The following is an 18,764-nucleotide window of genomic DNA, read 5'->3' on the forward strand; positions in this document are numbered from 1 at the left end:
TTGTAACTATAGGAAATGACACAAAGAAAACTAATTGGATGGTCTGAAAAAAAAGTAAGTAATAGCTTTTCCTACATATTTCAGAATATACAGAGGTATTAAAAAGAACCCAATACAAGTATTTTTTAAAACTTACTATACTAGGAATTAATAGAATAATCTTTATTAACAATAGCAAATCAAATGACAGATATGATTATTACCTCTATACTAAAATAACCTCTGTCCACATAATCACCAAGAAAAAGGTATCGTGTATTAGCAGGTGATCCTCCTACTTCAAAAAGTTTCATCAGATCAAAAAATTGGCCATGGATGTCACCACACACTGAAACAAGAAGATTATTAGATATGAAAAAAAGCCTCTAAATTAACAAATATCACTTAAACTCTAACTACTGTAACATGAGATAGTATAAATGCTATCAAGAAATATCTGGAGTGGCCTATGAAGAGTCATCATAGGGATTCTATCTAACCAAATGCTCATATGCTCAAGATCTAAAACAAGATGTAACAGAAGTAACAAGATTTGTGTCAGTAGTGAATTTTTCATCTAAATTTGTAAATCTCTTTTAGAATCTAAAGATGACAAGATTATAACTTTGGCAATCAACCCCCATTTTAACTCAGTATTTTTCAATGACCTTCAAATGATCACCATAGGTATCTAATACAATTTGCCACTAGTAATTAAGAGCAAAGTAAGTGTTAAATCAAACCTAAGTATGGCCAATACAACTGATGAAACCTTCATAAAAGCATCCTAGACTAGTTTTGTATAAATATAGAAATTTGTAAAAATCAAGACAATGTCCATACAGTATTAATCAGTAACTACGTGATTCAAAGGTAAACAGATTTCTCTCCAATCAACTAAATACTGGTTTAATAACATCCAAAACAAAAGTAAGTTTACCTGTAATTGGAGCCTCTACTTCTATCATGGTTTTCTCCCGCCGAAGTATGGCAGCACCCTCATTGATAATTCTTAGTGCAATTTCTTCATCCACCCGCCCTTCTTTTACCAAGTGGTTCTTCAGAACATCAACCCTGGGTATCCCATCCATATCAAACACTTCTTCAGATGTCAGTCGATGAGTTGGGGGAAAAGGAACAGCTGCATTTTTTAAAATGAACATAAAATAAGGAACAATACATTAACACAGAAGCTAATAATTGGATTTTGATAAACTGAATAAAATTTAAAAAAAAATAGATTTGAAAAGCACCAGCATGTTTTTTCTTCTTCAATTAATGGATACAAGTGTTAGTTTAAACAAAATTTTTCTAAAGGAATAATCAAATTACTCTTTATATGTAATTTTGAGACCCATGCCATCCTACATGTTGTGTTCTTCTGCAAGTGTGTGCGTGAATGGGATGGGGGGGGGGGGGTTGGGAGAGGAAATCAGGAAGGGAGATAACTTTGAAATGTAAATAAATAAAATTAATAATAATAATAATAACGTCTCTCTACATAGTCCTGGCTCTCCTAGAATTTACTATGTACACCAAGTTGGTCATGAACTCATAGAAATCACTTGTTTCTGCTTCCTAGGTGCTGAAATTTTTGCTGTTCCCCCAACCCAACTTCTACAGTTCTTTCTATTAAGCTATGTAGATCTATAACCTAGCAAATCTGGGTTCAGCCTAGGCTACTGAAAGCTTGCCTAAAAAAATAAATATAACACACGCGCACACACACACATAAACAAATAAGTAAATATAAATAAAGGAAACTAGCTAGCTGAACTCTGTAGGATCTGGACTATACCCCAGTGGTAGAGTATCTGCCTCACAAATGAAAATGGTTAGAGAACTGAATTATTTGGAAAAAAAACAAAACAAAACAGGATAACTAAAGCTTTTTCTTCAATATAAAACATTTTCAGTCAGAACCCTTTGCTTATAATGCATATTCAAACTATAAAATATAGTTTATGCCAGAAAGTTCTAAGACAACCAGATCTTCACAAAGAAACCCTGTCTCAAAAAACAAAACAAAGCCGGGCGTGCTCCTGCACGCCTTTAATACCAGCACTTGGGAGGCAGAGGCAGGCAGATTTCTGAGTTTGAGGCCAGCCTGGTCTACAGAGTTCCAGGACAGCCAGGGCTACACAGAGAAACCCTATCTTGGAAAAAAAAAAAAAAACAAAACCTGAAAAACAAAATAAATATACACACACACACACATATATATACATATAGCCATACATATATATAATACATATAACTGCATACACCTGAATAAGAAATAAAATGCAAGTAAGATAATCTTCCATGTTATTTCTAAAATAATTATTATTGTATGTGTATATGTGTCTATATCAGTATTTCTCACCCTGTTCACAGTCACCCAAGACCATTGGAAAACACAAGATATTTACATTATGATTCATTAACAGTAGCAAATTACAGTTATGAAGTAGCAATGAAGATAATTTTATGGTTGGGGTTCACTACATCATGACAAATTGTATTAAAGGGTTACAGTAATAGGAAGGTTGAAAACCACTAGGCTGCATGATGTTTGTGGGGTTGTTTTTCTTCCTTCCATCTAAGCATGGGCTCCAGGATCAAATTCAGGTTGCCAGGGCAGCAAGTGCCTTTACCTGCTGAAATCTTTTGCCAGTCCATCTTCCATATTCTTTTTTTTTTTTTTTTTTTTGGTTTTTCGAGACAGGGTTTCTCTGTGTAGCCCTGGCTGTCCTGGCACTCACTTTGTAGACCAGGCTGGCCTCGAACTCAGAAATCTGCCTGCCTCTGCCTCCCGAGTGCTGGTATTAAAGGCGTGTGCCACCACGCCCGGCTCCATATTCTTAATGCAAACATAAAAACAATGTTTTCTGATCTATTTTAATATGATCTTTTAGGGATGTAGATAAAACCAAAGTCAAATGCTTACCTATGTAATTTAAATTATTTTACTGCCCACAAATACTTAAAATAATACATCGTAATATAGCTTTTTAATACATCATGATATTACTTTTCTCATCTACTCATCATTCACAAACTATTTTCACCCTGCCTTTATATACATCGCTAATATCAATGTATTAATATTAATGCATCCTTCCAATTGGAGTTATATAACACTGCAAAAGCAAATCATTTTTACTTCAATCTAAATTATATGATACAGCAGTTTTTAAATACTCATAAAGCCCTTTCACTATTAACTTTACCCAAGAAGTGCCATAAGTCTTACTATTGAAGTAGTTAACTTTTTTCATTCCTGAAGTATGTATTTATGATTTCCACAAGTAATCACCAACTGTACAAATCTCAGCACCCACATGGCAGTTCACAACTGTCTGTAATTCCAGTTCCGGGGGGTCTGACATCCTCAGAAAGATATATGTAGAGGCAGAATACCAATTGTACTGGCTATTTTTGTGTCAACTTGACACAGCTGGAGTTATCACAGAGAAAATAACTTCAGTTGAGGAAATACCTCCATGAGATCCAACTGTAAGGCATTTTCTCAATTAGTGATCAAGGGGGAAAGGCCCCTTGTGGGTGGTGCCATCTCTGGGCTGGTGGTCTTGGGTTCTATAAGAGAGTAGGCTGAGCAAGCCAGGGGAAGCAAGCCAGTAAGGAACATCCCTCCATGGCCTCTGCACCAGCTCCTGCTTTCTGACCTGCTTGAGTTCCAGTCCTGACTTCCTTTGGTGATGAACAGCAGTATGGAAGTGTAAGCTGAATAAACCCTTTCCTCCCCAACTTGCTTCTTGGTCATGATGTTTATGCAGGAATAGAAACCCTGACTAAGATAAATTGGTACCAGCAGAGTGGGGTATTCCTGTGACAACCTGACCATGTTTTGGGGAGGACTGTGGAAGGACTTTGGAACTTTGGGCTTGAAGATCCATTCGTTGTTAAGAGCTCTGTCAGATGTTGTGTAGGAGCTTGGAAGATAATGTTGAGAACAGTGCAGAAGATGGAGGTCTGGTTTGTGAAATTTCAGAGGGAAAATTAAAGACTCTATTCAGGGCCATTGCTGTTTTTATTGTGAAGATTTTGTAGTTCTGTAGTTCTGGGGCTGAAGAATCAGCTGTGATTAACAAGATACCAGAACTACTAAAGCAAAAACTTTGCATTACTGGGACTATTGATGCTGGTTAGCTGGAGCTAAGAAATTAGCGGTGATTAAGAAGAGACCAGCATCGTTAAGGTGACATCTTCTGGGAAGTGTTTTCTGAAAGCACAAAGAGGCTGTGTTCCAGAGATAGGCAAGGTTGTACTCCTTCTGCAGCGGGACTTGGTAATGTGTAAGGGTCACCCAGGTGGTACTGGTTTTAAAGGCCCAGGACTGAAGGGGTCATGCAGTGTTTTGGAGATGCCAGTACCACGAGATGACCACCAAGAGCAGCAGCAGTGGAGTACAGGCATCTGGAGCCCAGAGGACGATGTGTGTGCTACAAAGGGCATGGCTGGAGAAGTGACCCAAGCCCTTGGAGGAGCCCAGAAGATCGTGAGTTGGATCCCAGACGTTGGACAGTTGGAGATTGATTTTTGCTTTGATTGTGACTGTGCCCTGATATTTTCCCTCTTGAAGGAAGACACTGTTTTAGTGGAGCCCAGAGTTAAGATACTTTTAATTGTAAAAAGACTTTGGATTTTAAAAGAGATGGATATTTTAAAGAGATTGAAATTTTAAGAATATGTAAAGACTGTGGGACTTTTAAAGTTATTTAGATCTTGGGGATGAATAAGAATGTAAGGGTTGAGGCTTACTAGTGATGTGTTTGTGTGTCAAGTTGACAAGGGGTCAATTGTACTGGCTATTTTTGTGTCAACTTGACACAGCTGGAGTTATCACAGAGAAAATAACTTCAGTTGAGGAAATACCTCCATGAGATCCAACTGTAAGGCATTTTCTCAATTAGTGATCAAGGGGGAAAGGCCCCTTGTGGGTGGGATCATCTCTGGGCTGGTGGTCTTGGGTTCTATAAGAGAGTAGGCTGAGCAAGCCAGGGGAAGCAAGCCAGTAAGGAACATCCCTCCATGGCCTCTGCACCAGCTCCTGCTTTCTGACCTGCTTGAGTTCCAGTCCTGACTTCCTTTGGTGATGAACAGCAGTATGGAAGTGTAAGCTGAATAAACCCTTTCCTCCCCAACTTGCTTCTTGGTCATGATGTTTATGCAGGAATAGAAACCCTGACTAAGATACCAATAAAAATAAATTTTTTAAAAAATTAAAATATTTCAAAAAGCACAAAACAAAATATTAAAATATTTTAAGAATTAAACTGAAGATGTGGATTGATCAAGGATGAAAACCAGAAATCTTACTGTGTCATCAATAAGCAAAGAATCTTAGAAATTAATATTGCTCCTCATTCTAAGCAAGACCTGCAAAGTCTTAGCCCTTTGAGGCCTCCAATTCTAAAGCACATGCTGCCTGTGCTAAATGAACAACTTTTCTCCTGTGGTCAGTCAACCCTATCTATGCTTCCTACTATTACCATTTATTATTGACAAATCTCCACGATACTTTATATTTCTATGCTTCTGAATTACCTATTGTCTTTTTCTTCTAGCGTTCTCCTCTTTCAAACATTTTTATTGAGGACTCTAAATTAAAATAACAAACACAAAACTGCCTTCTCCCATTACATACACAAACTATCTCTTCACATAATACTTATCTCTCTAGCTTAATTAAATCTTGCTTCTCTTAATGGAAAATACTCTTTTCAAAGTGGATCCTGCTTACTTTTCCATTGTCTATAACTCAAATGTTTTTTCCATCCATTATAATTTTCAACATTGTCACTACACTGGAGAACAAGAACAAAGTCTTCCTTTGCAATATTATCTTCTAACTGGTTGACCCATGTCTCTGCCACCTACTAAATTTAAACTGTTTTCTGTCATCCTAACCTCATACCCCTTCTAAATTACCTTCATTGTCAATACCCAAATGCATGACCTACCTAAAACTGAAGAACCTAGAGGTCTGAACACTCCATGATTATTGCTCCACCTCCTGAACTGCCAATCCCTAAATGACCAAATCCCTTTCTGTTCTGCAGTTTGAGTCTGTATTAAGAACCTGGAGATTTGGGCTTGTATAGCTCAATGGTAGAATACTTTCTCAGCATTTACCAAGGCCACAGGTTGCAGGTGGAGCACTGCAAAATGAAACAAACTGGAGTTCGGTTCTTAGCACCTATGTTAGGTGGCTCATAAACTGTGTCACCAGCTCCAGAGATTTGATTTCCTCTTCTGACCTCTGCACACATGCATATTTGTGAGCTTGAGCACAACAATAATACAAATAAATAAAAATGAATCTTTAGCATAACACACACAAATTCTTTTTTAAAAACATGCAGAGTCCTTTCTTATCAACTCTTTTTTGATTACCTTTAATTCTTACGATGAAGCTACTCTATCATCCAACTACTTTGAAAGCATTCTAAATGTTTTGTCCTTCTGTCTTTCCACACTGCTTGGAAGGCAAAAATCCCAATTTTCAAATAACTTATAAATTTTTATGGCAAGTATAAAATTATCAAAATCACCCAGTAATGCTACAAATCCATCGTCTCCAGTTTAGCTAGTCCCTGGCACTTCCAGGCAACCCAAACTTCTCATTAGCTGGCTTTTATGCGATTCCTACCTTGTAATTAATTCTTTTCTTGGGTTCTCAAAACAACTTACCTGGCTTTGCATTTTACTTTTAACTCAGTATCTCACTGGTTTGTTTCATACACTTATTCCCATTCTGTTTTGCTTGTAATAAGGTCTCTGTTAGCATTCCTCTAGGCTCTGCCCCACAGTTACCTGGCAAATAGCCAAGTATGCCTGACTTACTATAAAAGGGGCTGTATGCACCACTACCCCCTCATTCTCTGACTCTCTGCCCTTTCTCTCCCTGACCCTTTCTACCCTTCCCTCTCTCTTTCCATGTGTCCCTGGACGCCTCTAGTCTTGTCTGTCTCTCTCCACTCCCTTCCAAACTCCTTTTCTTATGTCCTAAATAAACTCTATTCTATACTAATCACGTCCCATGGCTGGTACCTCAGGGGAAAGGGTGCTCAGCATGGGCCTGCCGAGGCAGCCCTCTCACCTCACCATACCTGGCTCTACAAAACATATCCTGGCCTCTTTCTTTTTTTATAAAACACAACAGTCTCACCATGCATGCAGCTCTGGCTGAACTGAAACTTGCATAGACCAGGCTGGCCTTGAGTTCAGAGATCCACCTGTCTCTGCCTCCAGAGTAGTACAATTAAAGATGAATACCAGCATATTCAACTTTTACTTATCTGTTTGTTTAATGCAGCCCAGGTTGGCACTGAACTCCTGATCCTTTAGCCTCCACCTCCCAAATGTTGCAATCACAGATGTGCAGCACCTTGCCTGGTTTATACAGTACTGGAGATCTAGCATGGCTCTGTGAATGCTAAAGCAAGCATTTTATCAATTAAGCTATAGTCCCAAACCTCTTTTTTTTTTTTTTTCTTGAACTTTAAACATCAGTGGTGGTCTTATGGGTCCTGTCTTTGAGCCTCCTCTTATACTACTCTGAGTTAGTAACCTTACTCAACATGATATATAGATTCCAGTATATAGATAGTCCATGATGGACATGAACTTGAAATTCTAGTACTTTAGCCTCCTAAGTGCTGCTAAGATTACAAATATGTACTTCTAAATAGAAAGCTTCAGTTCAGACCCCAGCCTTATACTCCAGGTCTGCATTAAACTATCAAATATCTCCAACTTTATGGCCTACAGAGTTTGTAAACTTAACTTGCCAAAAAGTGAAAACAGTGTCTTTCTATCTAAACCATTACCAAAACAGTTATCAAATTAATCTGCAAATTATCCTAGACATGACTTTCTTCCTCACCCCACATGGAAAATAGGTATCTTTAGTCAGCAGAGACACTGATTAAAGACTTTCTTCCCTCCTCATGCCCAACCACTACAATCTTTCCCATTTTGCCCATTTCAAGCTATTCTTTATGAGCATGTGTCTAGACCAGAGGACAAATCTGAGTGTCATACACTTGGCTTTTTCTTGTTTTTTGTTTTTTGTTTTTTTTTTTTTTGTTTTGTTTTTTTTTTGGTTTTTTCGAGACAGGGTTTCTCTGTATAGCCCGGCTGTCCTGGAACTCACTTTGTAGACCAGGCTGGCCTCGAACTCAGAAATCCACCTGCCTCTGCCTCCCGATTGCTGGGATTAAAGGCGTGCGCCACCACGCCCGGCCTGTTTTTTGTTTTTTAAGATAGGGTCTCTCAGTGGTTTGGAATCCACCAAGTAGGCTAGGTTATGCTGACAGTCAGGAGAGATCTGGAGACCTGTCTCAACCTCCCCAGTACTGGGATTACTAGCAAGTATTGCCACAACCAGCACTTTTTATTTGGGTTCTGGAGACAGAATTCAGGTCCTCAAGCATTCGACTTACTGAGCCACTTGCCCAAACCTACAGAATACTCTTTCTAAGATTCAAACATCAATATTCTGTATCAGATTAGCTTTACTATATAAAATTCAAATTCTTTTTTATTTCAGATTTATTTTATGTGTATGAGTGTTCTGTCTGTGTGTGTACACATGTGCCTGGTGTCCTCAGAAGTCTGAATAGGGCATCCAATCATTTGGAATTAGAGTATGAATGGCTGTGAGTCACCATGAAGGTGCTGGAGACTGAATCCAGGTCCTCTGTAAGAGCAGGAAGTGCTCTTAACCACTATCCAGCCCTAAAACACAAAATCTTTTAACAGGGTATAAAGGTCCCTCATGACCAAACACACACCTTTATTTTACCGTCATCTTTTACTACTACCTTATATTCAGAACATATTCTGTTGCAGACACTAATTTACTTATTTAAAACTCTGTATCCAGGACCATTATTGATCAAGGAAATAAATTCAACAGCCATTTAGAAAACAACAAAACAAAACTCTCTGCATGGTAGTGCAGAAAGCAGTGCTCTGGAGGCAGAGTTAGGTAGATTTCTATGAGTTTGAGGCCAACCTGGTCTATGTAGCAAGATCAAAGCCAGCCAAACTACACAGTGATAATCTGTTCAATAGATAAGATGACAGATGGATAGACAGAGGAATGGATACAGATGGACCAATTAGACTGATTTACTTTGCATGTCATATTGTTTTGGATATATAATCTCACCTTATGTTGGAATAGTTGAGACAAGGACTCACACTGTAGCTCAGACTCATCTAGAATTCACTATAACCATGCTGAACTTGAACTTCCACAATCTCCTTTCTTAGCCTTCCCATACTCTGGGATAATAGGATTTCATAACACCCAGTTACCCCTTGTCTTTAAATATCATTTAGTATTTCAATCTTGGAAACTTTTATGATATTCCCAGCCTACATTAACAGTATCCTTTATTTTTGGACCAAATGCATGATGCATACTTATGTTGTATCATGTACCAACTGCATCATTAAATGCCTATCTTCCTTACCAGCTTATGAGTACCTTGAAAGGGGTTAACTCTTTCATTGCTATATGTCAAATGATATATAATATAGTTTACTCAATTATTACTATGTAATGGTTTCCAAAATATACATCTTAAGACCAATTTAAGTAGCAATGACAATGTATTTATAATGATTAAGTCTGTAAAGTACTTTCCAATACATAGTTCCACGTGATTTTCAGAGATGTCTTGTGTGATTATACAGATATCATCCCATTTCATCACTGAGGTAATAGATTCAGAGATGTTAATTAGCTTCTTAAAGTGCAGAGCCATGGTTCAAACTAGGTCTAAATGATGCTCCAGTATCACATCTTTATAACAACACAATGACAAGTTTCATTTGACCTAAGGGATCATTAAAAGGCTCCTCAGCTGCAAACTTGTTATGCCAGCACTCAGGAGGGTCAAGAATTTAAGGCCACTCTAAGCTCAATAAGAGTCTAACTCAAAAAAAAAAAAAAAAAAAAAAAAGACTATCTCAAAAAACATAAACCAAACTAATCAAACAATAGGCTTTTCATCAGTCTAATGTAGATCTATTGAGTAGCCACATTATCATTCTCAAATTACCATTCTCAAATTCTGTTTCCTTCACTGCTTTTATTTATTTATTTATGTTATGGTTTTAGAGCTTTATTGTAGAAAGGCATGGAAAAGGAGAGAAGGTAAAAAGAGAGAGAGACCGGCCATGGCCACATGGAGAGAAGGGGGATGGGAAAGAGAGGAGGGCAAGAGAGTAAGAAAGGTGAGAGCTTAAGAGCTCATTGCTATTTTTGTTATAGTATCACTATTGTCCATCACTCAGATAAAAGAAAAATATATGGATTTTTTAACCCTTTCTGGTTTTTAGGCTTTTTTAGATTTATTACTTTTATATTTTTAAAATTTTTTAGATTTATTATAGATGAATGAGTATTCTACTTACATGTATATAAGTGTGCTGTATGCATGCCTGGTGCCCATGGAGGTCAGAAAAGGGTATCAAGATTTCTGGAACTGGAGTTATAGACGGTTGTTAACTGCAAGGTTGATGCTGGGAATTGAGAGTTTTCTCTAAAAGCAACAAGTAACAAGTATTCTTAACCACTGAGCTACCTCTCTAGCCATATTCTTATTTTATAAAAATAAGTGTGGTCCTGAATATGTGTATGGACACCACATGTGTGCAGCAGATGCCCTTACAGGCCAGAAGAGGGTTTCCAAATCAATGGAACTGGAGTTACAGGTGGTTGTTAAGCCATCAGACATGGGTTCCTTGCAGGGAAAGGAACTCAGTTTCTTTGCAAGATAAAGGCTATTAATCATTGACTTGCTTCTATAATGACTCCAAGTCTTTTTGATTATTCAAATTCTTGTAGGGTTTTTTTTTTTACATCTTTATTACTGAATTTTCTTTTAACTGCATTGTGTCAACATTACTTCAATTCTTCTAATTTCTACTAGAAAACTTTAATTCTACTATTCATCTTCAATAAAACAAAGCACAGCTAATTTCCAGGCTCAAAAATTTAGGTAGTTTATGTTTGTTTAAGTTTTGCTCATTTAAATAGTTTCTCCTATTTCATTCAGGCTGAGGCAGAACTTAAAAACACTCCTGTGTCTCCCTCCCAAATGCTGGGATTAAATGTGTACACTATATGACTGGAAATAGTTTCTTACTGAATAAAAGGAATCCTTTCACCATGGGATCTGGATTCAAACCTGGGCCAACAGGCTTACACAGAAGTGCTTTTACTTCCACAGGCACTTCACTGAGTGAGATATTCTTCAGTATCCTGAATTTTTTTAAGATTTATTTATTTATTTTATGTATATAAGTACACTGTAGCTGTCCTCAAACACACCAGAAGAGGGCATCAGATCCCATTACAGATGGTTGTGAGTCACCATGTGGTTACTGGGAATTGATCTCAGGACCTCTGGAAGAACAGTCAGTGCTCTTAATCGCTGAGCCATCTCTCCAGCCCCAGTATCCTGAATCTTAAGGACTTGTCCAATGAAATCTTTCCAAGACCAACCATTCTCAGTCTTCTACAAGTAATTCCAATCTGTACTTCCACTATAACTGTTCAACTGAATCTCCTTAAAGCAAATTTAGTCTTACTAATCCTCAGACAGTGTTGCTACTCTGTTTCATTCCCATTCCCCATCATTTATCCAATATGTATCTACCTCCGACTATTATTAAGCATAATCAGTTTTTCTTTCCCTTAATTGATGCTATGGTCATCCCTCTCTTGAACTCTACTAACATAACTAAACCTAAGTAAAGCGTCTGCCTCCTTTAATAACTTTGTTACATAAAATTTATCAGTTAGCTTTCAAAATGGTAATGGATCACTCTAATTTAAAATCACCAAAAACTGTGATTTAGAAAAAGCCACATGCCTGGCTATGTACACACTTTACATGTCCACCTGAGGTTTATTCAGTGGCAGAGCTAGTTTTCAAAACCAGGAAGTCTATCTGCAGCTTGTATTCTTAATCATCCATAGGCTAGCCTGCAAGTTAAAATTTCAGCTTTTTAACTTGGAAAACAAAAGGTCCCTTTTCAACTTTATCTGTCATTCCTTGCCAACCACCTTACATATTAACTGCCACACATTTCTTCCCCCTTTTTTTTTTACAAACTCTATATATACCTCCTACTCATCTTTCAAGGGGTACCTGCCTGTAAACATTATTCTCAGTGATGCTTTCTTTTAAATTGAGATTGTTATTTCCCTTATTCTAATAGCACTTTGTTTCTAACTCACATTTATTCAGTGTAACCACCATACTTCCCATGTTAAGACTGTATCTTTTTGTTGTTGTTTTGTTTTGTTTTGTTTTTTCGAGACAAGGTTTCTCTGTGAAGCCCTGGCTGTCCTGGAACTCACTCTGTAGACCAGGCTGGCCTCGAACTCAGAAATCCGCCTGCCTCTGCCTCCCGAGTGCTGGGATTAAAGGCGTGTGCCACCATGCCCGGCTATTTTTTTTTTTTTTTAAAGGGTGTGATGGCACTCACTTTTAATCCCAGCACTAGGGAGACAAAGGCAGGCGGATGATCTGGGTTCAAGGCCGACCTGGTCAGTGAAAGCTACATAGTGAAACCCTCTCTAAAAACAGCCCCGCCAGACCAGACATTACTATACCCATTGAACTGAGACAACTTCCTAGTTCTGCAATAACCACAGTAATTACAACCCCATTCATATTCAATGAAATCTGTTAGCTTTTCCTGAGTACTTATTTTCCTAACGACCAAGAGTTTACTTCTTATACTGCCACTGACTCCCTACAAGGTAAGAAGCATACAGCAGGAATTTAATAGTTAGTATTTTATAACTTTTTCTCTTTGTTTGTTTGGTTGTCTGGTTTTTGAGACAAGAGTTTCTCTGTGTTGTCATGGCTGTCCTGGAACTCTGGTCTGTAGACCAGACTGGCCTCAAACTCAAGAGCTCCACCTTGCCTCTGCCTCTCAAGTGCTGAGATCAAAGGGGTGCTTCACCACTGTCCCACTACTATTTTTATAACTTTCATGTCCTAAAATAAATTTTATGTACAAAGACAATCAGCTTGCTCATTTCACCTCTGAATATAAATTAACATTTTTATGATGAAATGAAGTCATTATGACTGACACTAAAACACACCTCATTTAATACTTCATGGTTCTTTTCAACAAATTTTCCCTTACAATTTTTGCTTATTCATTCAATAGCTCTGGTTTTCAGCTCTCTCTCCAGAGCAGCTGTATTTCCTTCTTGACATTTTCTTTCTATGATAACTTGCTACCATAGCCCTTTCTCTTTTCTTTTAAACACACATGTTATAGTCTCTGTTCCTTTGCTTTCTCTAGAACACATGGCACTAAAAATTTATCTTGTAAGGTTAAAATTTTAACATGCGTAAAAAGGAAAATCATTTTAGGAGTTATCTTTATACATAAACCTGTAAGACACTTGTAAACAAAATTAACATTCAAACTGCTCTTAAAATATGAAATAAAAACATCTGTGAGCAACACTGAAATCAGCATGTATATGAATATTATGAATCATTTGCAAATCTGTGATGAAAATTAAGCATTTCTTTTTTTTTTTTTTTTTTTTTTAAAGATTTATTTATTGATTATATGTAAGTACACTGTAGCTGTCTTCAGACACACCAGAAGAGGGAGTCAGATCTCGTTACGGATGGTTGTGAGCCACCATGTGGTTGCTGGGATTTGATCTCTGGACCTTTAGAAGAGCAGTCGGGTGCTCTTACCCACTGAGCCATCTCACCAGCCCCCAAATTAAGCATTTCTAATAAAACTAGGGTACTGGGAATAAAGTGGCAAATGAACTCTGATTTATAAGCTAAATAAGTATGTCTGGCCATTAAAAAAATTAGTCTAAAACAAAATATGCTCTTTCAGCCTTTTGGTTCAATCTGGAAATGTGATAACTTATGATTAATAAAACCTAAAAATTGGAGGGTAATGTTGAATAAAAAAGAAAATTGTTGCTAGGCATGGTAGTATATGCATATACTCCTTGTACTTGGTGAAATGAAACCAGATGATAAATTCAAGGCCAGCCTCAGCTAAATAACTGACTTTGAGGCCAGCCTCTTGGCTACATATGACTCCGTCTCAAAAATAATTAATTCAAAATGGGGACTGTGTGAAATACTTCACCAGGTACAGATACAACTTGGGCTGAACTGCTAGGTCTCTCCCATATGGTAGAATAAAAAAACAGACACCCACATGAGTGCCTTGACATTTCTGTCAGACACACCCCAAACACTGAAAGTACAATAATATTTTTCTTTAAAAACTAAATGAAAAAAGAAAACCTTATAAACTGTAGCTGCTGAAATGGATACAATCTAAACACTACTTTCTATGAGATGAAGGTAAAGTTCGTGTTATAACAACAAAACTATCGAAAAACCAAAAACCAAAAAAAAAAAAAGGAAACAACAAAACTAAATTTTAAGTTTAATTAGCAAAACATACATGATAAAGGGAGGAAAAGTAACTGGAAAAATGAGGCTAAGTAAATCTGTTGGGAGTGGAAGGAATACTCCTAAGTCAGGATTCTGTACTTCAATTACAGCATTTTACTAATGTGGCAATAAGGTAGATATACACAGTTGTTTTTCTAATTTCCACAGTAGGTTTCCATTTTCTTTTCTGTTAAGCCTATATTCTATTAAATTTATTCCATTTATTTATTGTGCATACATGTGTGTGGAGGACAGAGGACAACTTTCAAGAGGAACTGGTTCTCTTGCTTCCATCATGTGGGTCCCAGGAATTAATTAAGATTAAGCTTGGCAGCAAGCACCTTCACCAGCTGAGCCATCTTACCAACCTGTTTCCATTTTCTTAATTGAAATATATACCAAAAAGAAAGAAAGAAAGAAGAGAAAAAGAAAAGAAAGAAAAAAAGAGTAACAAAAGCTTCAGCAACATTTTGTTTGGCTTGAGGATTTCTGAGACAGTCTCACTATATAGCCCTGGCTGTTCTTCCTCCAACTCCCAAATCCTTGAATTATCAACATATGCTATTGACTAACCATATCAGGTTAATTTTTTTATGACTCATTTTGATTTTTAATTATGTGTATGTATCTATGTCCGTGTGGGAGTATATGAAAGTGAATGCAGCATCCCATGGAGCACAGAAGAGAGTATCAGCTCTTCTGAAACTGGAGTTAGACAGCAGTGGGCTGTTTGATATAGATGTTGAAAATGGAACTCTGGTCCTCTCTAAGAGCAGTACATGGGACCAACAACCAGGCTCTCTGGGCCACCAGGTTCAGAACTAAATATTACTAACCAAGAAATCTATTTTCCATGACCATGAAATAAGAGTTGCTACTAAATTTTTAGTAGCAGGCTCATTGCATTTATAAATGAAACACTATAGCATTAAAATCTCTCAAACTTATATGTGTATTTCCTAAGTGTGACTATTAACAAAACATTCTATATTCTCTTAAAAACCTACATGTCTGGGGACTTAAAATGGTTCAGCAGTTAACAGCCTTTACTGCCTGTTCTTCCAAAGGATCTAAGTTGGGTTTCCAACACCCATATGACTAAGAGCCTTCTGTAACTCAAATTACACAGGATATAACACCCTCTTCTGGCTTCAAGGGACACTATACACATGTGGTACATATGGTAACATGAATGCCTAAAACAACCATACACATAAAATAAAATCAATCTAAAAGAAAATCAATCTAAAAAGAAAAAAAAAAATACATGTCCATAAAATAAAGGTCTTTAAAATAGAAGTGTTGAGTCTAAAATTTAAAGACAAGAAAGGAAAAGTTCCAAAGAGGAAAAGACTACTTGTACTCAATTCTAATGGCAATTTCCTCACAATCTGATGATGTTGAGTCTACGCAAAGCTAGGGAAGTGTCCTGGACTTACAAAACCTGAGCTTTACTTACATGCTGTTGTTGTTTTACTTATTTATCTTTTAAGACAGGGTGCATTATGTAGCTCTGGATAGCCTGAAACTTGCTATGTAGACCAGACTGGCCTCAAAATTAACAGCAATCTTCCTGCCTCTGCTTCCAGTGTGGTGGGATTAAAGGCATGTGACCACAGTATCAGGAATTCTAATACATTCCACATAGAAATGAAAGTTGTCACCATGAAGAAGATACAACTAATACATAACATGCATTAACCATTCGCTTTATAACTGAAATTTCCCAAACAAGCTTCTTTCCTACTAAGAAAATGGTTTTCATTTCAAAGCAATAAACTGTAAATGGCTATGTATTAGACTCACAACTCACCCCTAAAGAATCTGCCTTATGCTTGGAAACTCATTTTTCCTTCATTAAAGCAGTATGAGAAAAAGATTGCTACATGAATGACAAGGAACAGGGTTCACAAAAGGACAACATGAATACATGCTTCGGGAATGTGATTAGTTACCTCAGCTATTATTCTGGTGAAAAGTATCCAGAGAAATAAGCATACAGGAAATATAGTAAGAAAATGAAGAAGCAGGCAATGGCCTGTTTCAACCCCCACCTATAAAATTACAGAAATTAATAGGATCAATGCCTGATCTTGTCTCTTTCCTTCAAAGAAAAAAAAAAAAATCCCAGAAAAAGAAGCTCATAAACTATTCATTCTAGGGGCTGGCAAGATAGCTCAGCGAGTAAGAGCACTGACTGATCTTCCAGAGGTCCTGAGTTCAAATCCCAGCAACCACATGGTAGCTCACAACCATCTGAAATGAGAACTGACATCCTCTTCTGGTACGTCTGAAGTCAGCAACAGTCTACTTATTTATAATAATAAAATAAATCTTTGAGAAAAAAACCTATTCATTCTATTTTTTTTTAATTTATTTAATGTATATGAGTACACTTGTCACTGTCTCCAGACACACAAGAAGAGGCATCACATCCCATGACAGATGGTTGTGAGCCACCATGTGGCTGCTAGGAATTGAACTCAGGACCTCTGGAAGAACAGTCCATGCTCTTACTCGCTCTTACTCCAGTCCTATTTAGTTCATTCTAATGCTTAACTCAACCACATATGTCATGCTTTAAGAACCTAAAGTGCAGATTGAAAACAGAAAAAACACAGGTGGGCAGTGGTGGCGCACACCTTTGATTGGAGCTCTCAAGAAGCAGAGGCAGGCATATCTCTGAGTTCCAGACCAGCCTGGTCTACAGACTACGTTCCAGGTTCCTGGCTAGGACTACACAAAGAAGCCCTATCTCGAAAAACCAACACACATACAAACACAAACACAAACACACACACACACACACACACACGAGAAAAGGGTTTGTTTTAAAATATTTTAATGGTAAATCATTGTCACAATTCAAAGCAAAGCTAACAGTATTTAAACACTGTGCCAGTCTATACTTGAGACACTGAATTTGAAAATTAAAATAACTTAAAAAATGAACATAATCTAAATGACGAAATCTTCATTTTACGATTTCTGCTTATTGACTGCACACTAAAGAAAAATAATTTCAGTTCTTATTAATATAATATCCATAGTATTAGTGTGGTAGATGGGCTCTCTCTGAGAGCCTGGACTTTTAAGGAACTTTCAACTGCCTCTCAATTTATTTTAAATAAATCTGTTTATCTGTACACAAACGTCCTCCCTGGCTCAGAAGAATTTCACTTTTCCTTCTTAAAGAGTATGTCGTGTGTTTAGAGGCGACTTGTAAAAACCTTTCTGTTAAGTGTACCACTTCCTATACATGGGACTTTTTTGCCTCCTCTCTGTAAGATGGCTTTTTCTCCTGCCTCGCAGCTACCTCTGGGTTCCTAGGTCACCCCAGGATCCTTCATCCTGGTCCAGTCCCATACGGTTTTCCCAATTTACGCGCGGGGTGGCATCTGAGGGCCGAGCGCAAACCCCCTGCGGCTGGCGCTAGCTAGGCGTTGTCACCGGGGAGCAGGCGTGGGCCAGAACCCGGGCGAGTCCAACGGCGTGCGGTTAAGGGGATCCGGGCCCCTCGGTGCGCCCGGGCAAGCCGGGAGTGCAGCTGTCGAGGAGCCGGAAGCTTTTAACGCGGGCGCCGCGCCGACCACAGGCAAAGCAGGAAAGAAAGGGGCTCACTGCGGCGGACGGCCCTGAGCCCGCGTTAGCGACAGCCCGCGCACGACGCCCGCCCGGGCCTGCAGGGCGAGCGGGAGACCGAGGAGCAGCCGACGCCTCGGCCCGGCCCAGCGGGGACCCGCCCAGGGGCCACTCCCCAAGGGAGGCAGCCAGTCACTCGCCCGCCCCGCCAGGCCCGCTCCTGAGGGGACGGACTCCCGCCCGCCCTCACACCGCGCCTCACGCCAGGCCCCCAGGCTTCGGGTACCTCTCACCTTTGACGACGCGGTCGGCCCCGAGAGGGGGCGGCGGGGGCGGGGGCGGGGGCGGCGCGGCCCGGGCCGGCTCCGGGGCGGCCATGCTGGGCCCGGGGCTCGGCTAGGTGCCGGGACGGGCGGGGTTGGGGGCGGGGGCGGCGGCTACCAGAGCCAAGCGGCGGCGCCGCCGGGGAACATGGCGGACCCTCTTTCCCTTCAGAGGGGCTAAGACCGTCATGCATCGCGCGTGCAGGGGCGGGGGCGGGACAAGCTCCAGGGACTTGAGCAAAATTACCGAGGCTACTACAGAAACGGAAGCAGTCCAAGGGATCAGGTGAAAATTCCGTACATGCAGAAAGACAAGCCAGTAAAGAGGTTGCAGATTAAACTGAGGGGCTGTTGATAAATGCAAGGGGGAAAAAGGACATTTTTGGGAGCCGCT

The 18,764-nt window shown here is 38.9% G+C and overlaps 1 protein-coding gene across 6 annotated transcripts in view; it reads right to left on the minus strand.

Moving 5' to 3' along the window:
• Ppp3cb (protein phosphatase 3 catalytic subunit beta) overlaps nucleotides 1-18,442 on the minus strand; it is a 49,793-nt gene extending 31,351 nt beyond the window's left edge. For 3 of the 6 annotated variants that reach the window (XM_021181405.3, XM_021181404.3, XM_085828401.1), the window contains exons 1-3: nucleotides 18,341-18,440; nucleotides 920-1,120; nucleotides 204-328 (exon numbers count right to left, since the gene is read on the minus strand). In XM_021181405.3, coding sequence (XP_021037064.1) covers nucleotides 204-328; nucleotides 920-1,120; nucleotides 18,341-18,425 — 411 coding nt within the window. In that variant the 5' untranslated portion in view covers nucleotides 18,426-18,440. Of the gene's footprint in view, nucleotides 1-203; nucleotides 329-919; nucleotides 1,121-18,340 lie in introns of all 6 variants that reach the window. The other 3 variants (XM_021181408.3, XM_021181407.3, XM_085828402.1) reach the window with 2 other exon arrangements.
• Between the last annotated feature and the right edge of the window lie 322 nt (nucleotides 18,443-18,764).

The sequence above is a fragment of the Mus caroli genome, unplaced genomic scaffold (assembly GCF_978045245.1).
Source record: "Mus caroli unplaced genomic scaffold, Mus_caroli_1 scaffold_12, whole genome shotgun sequence".
NCBI lineage: Eukaryota > Metazoa > Chordata > Mammalia > Rodentia > Muridae > Mus > Mus caroli.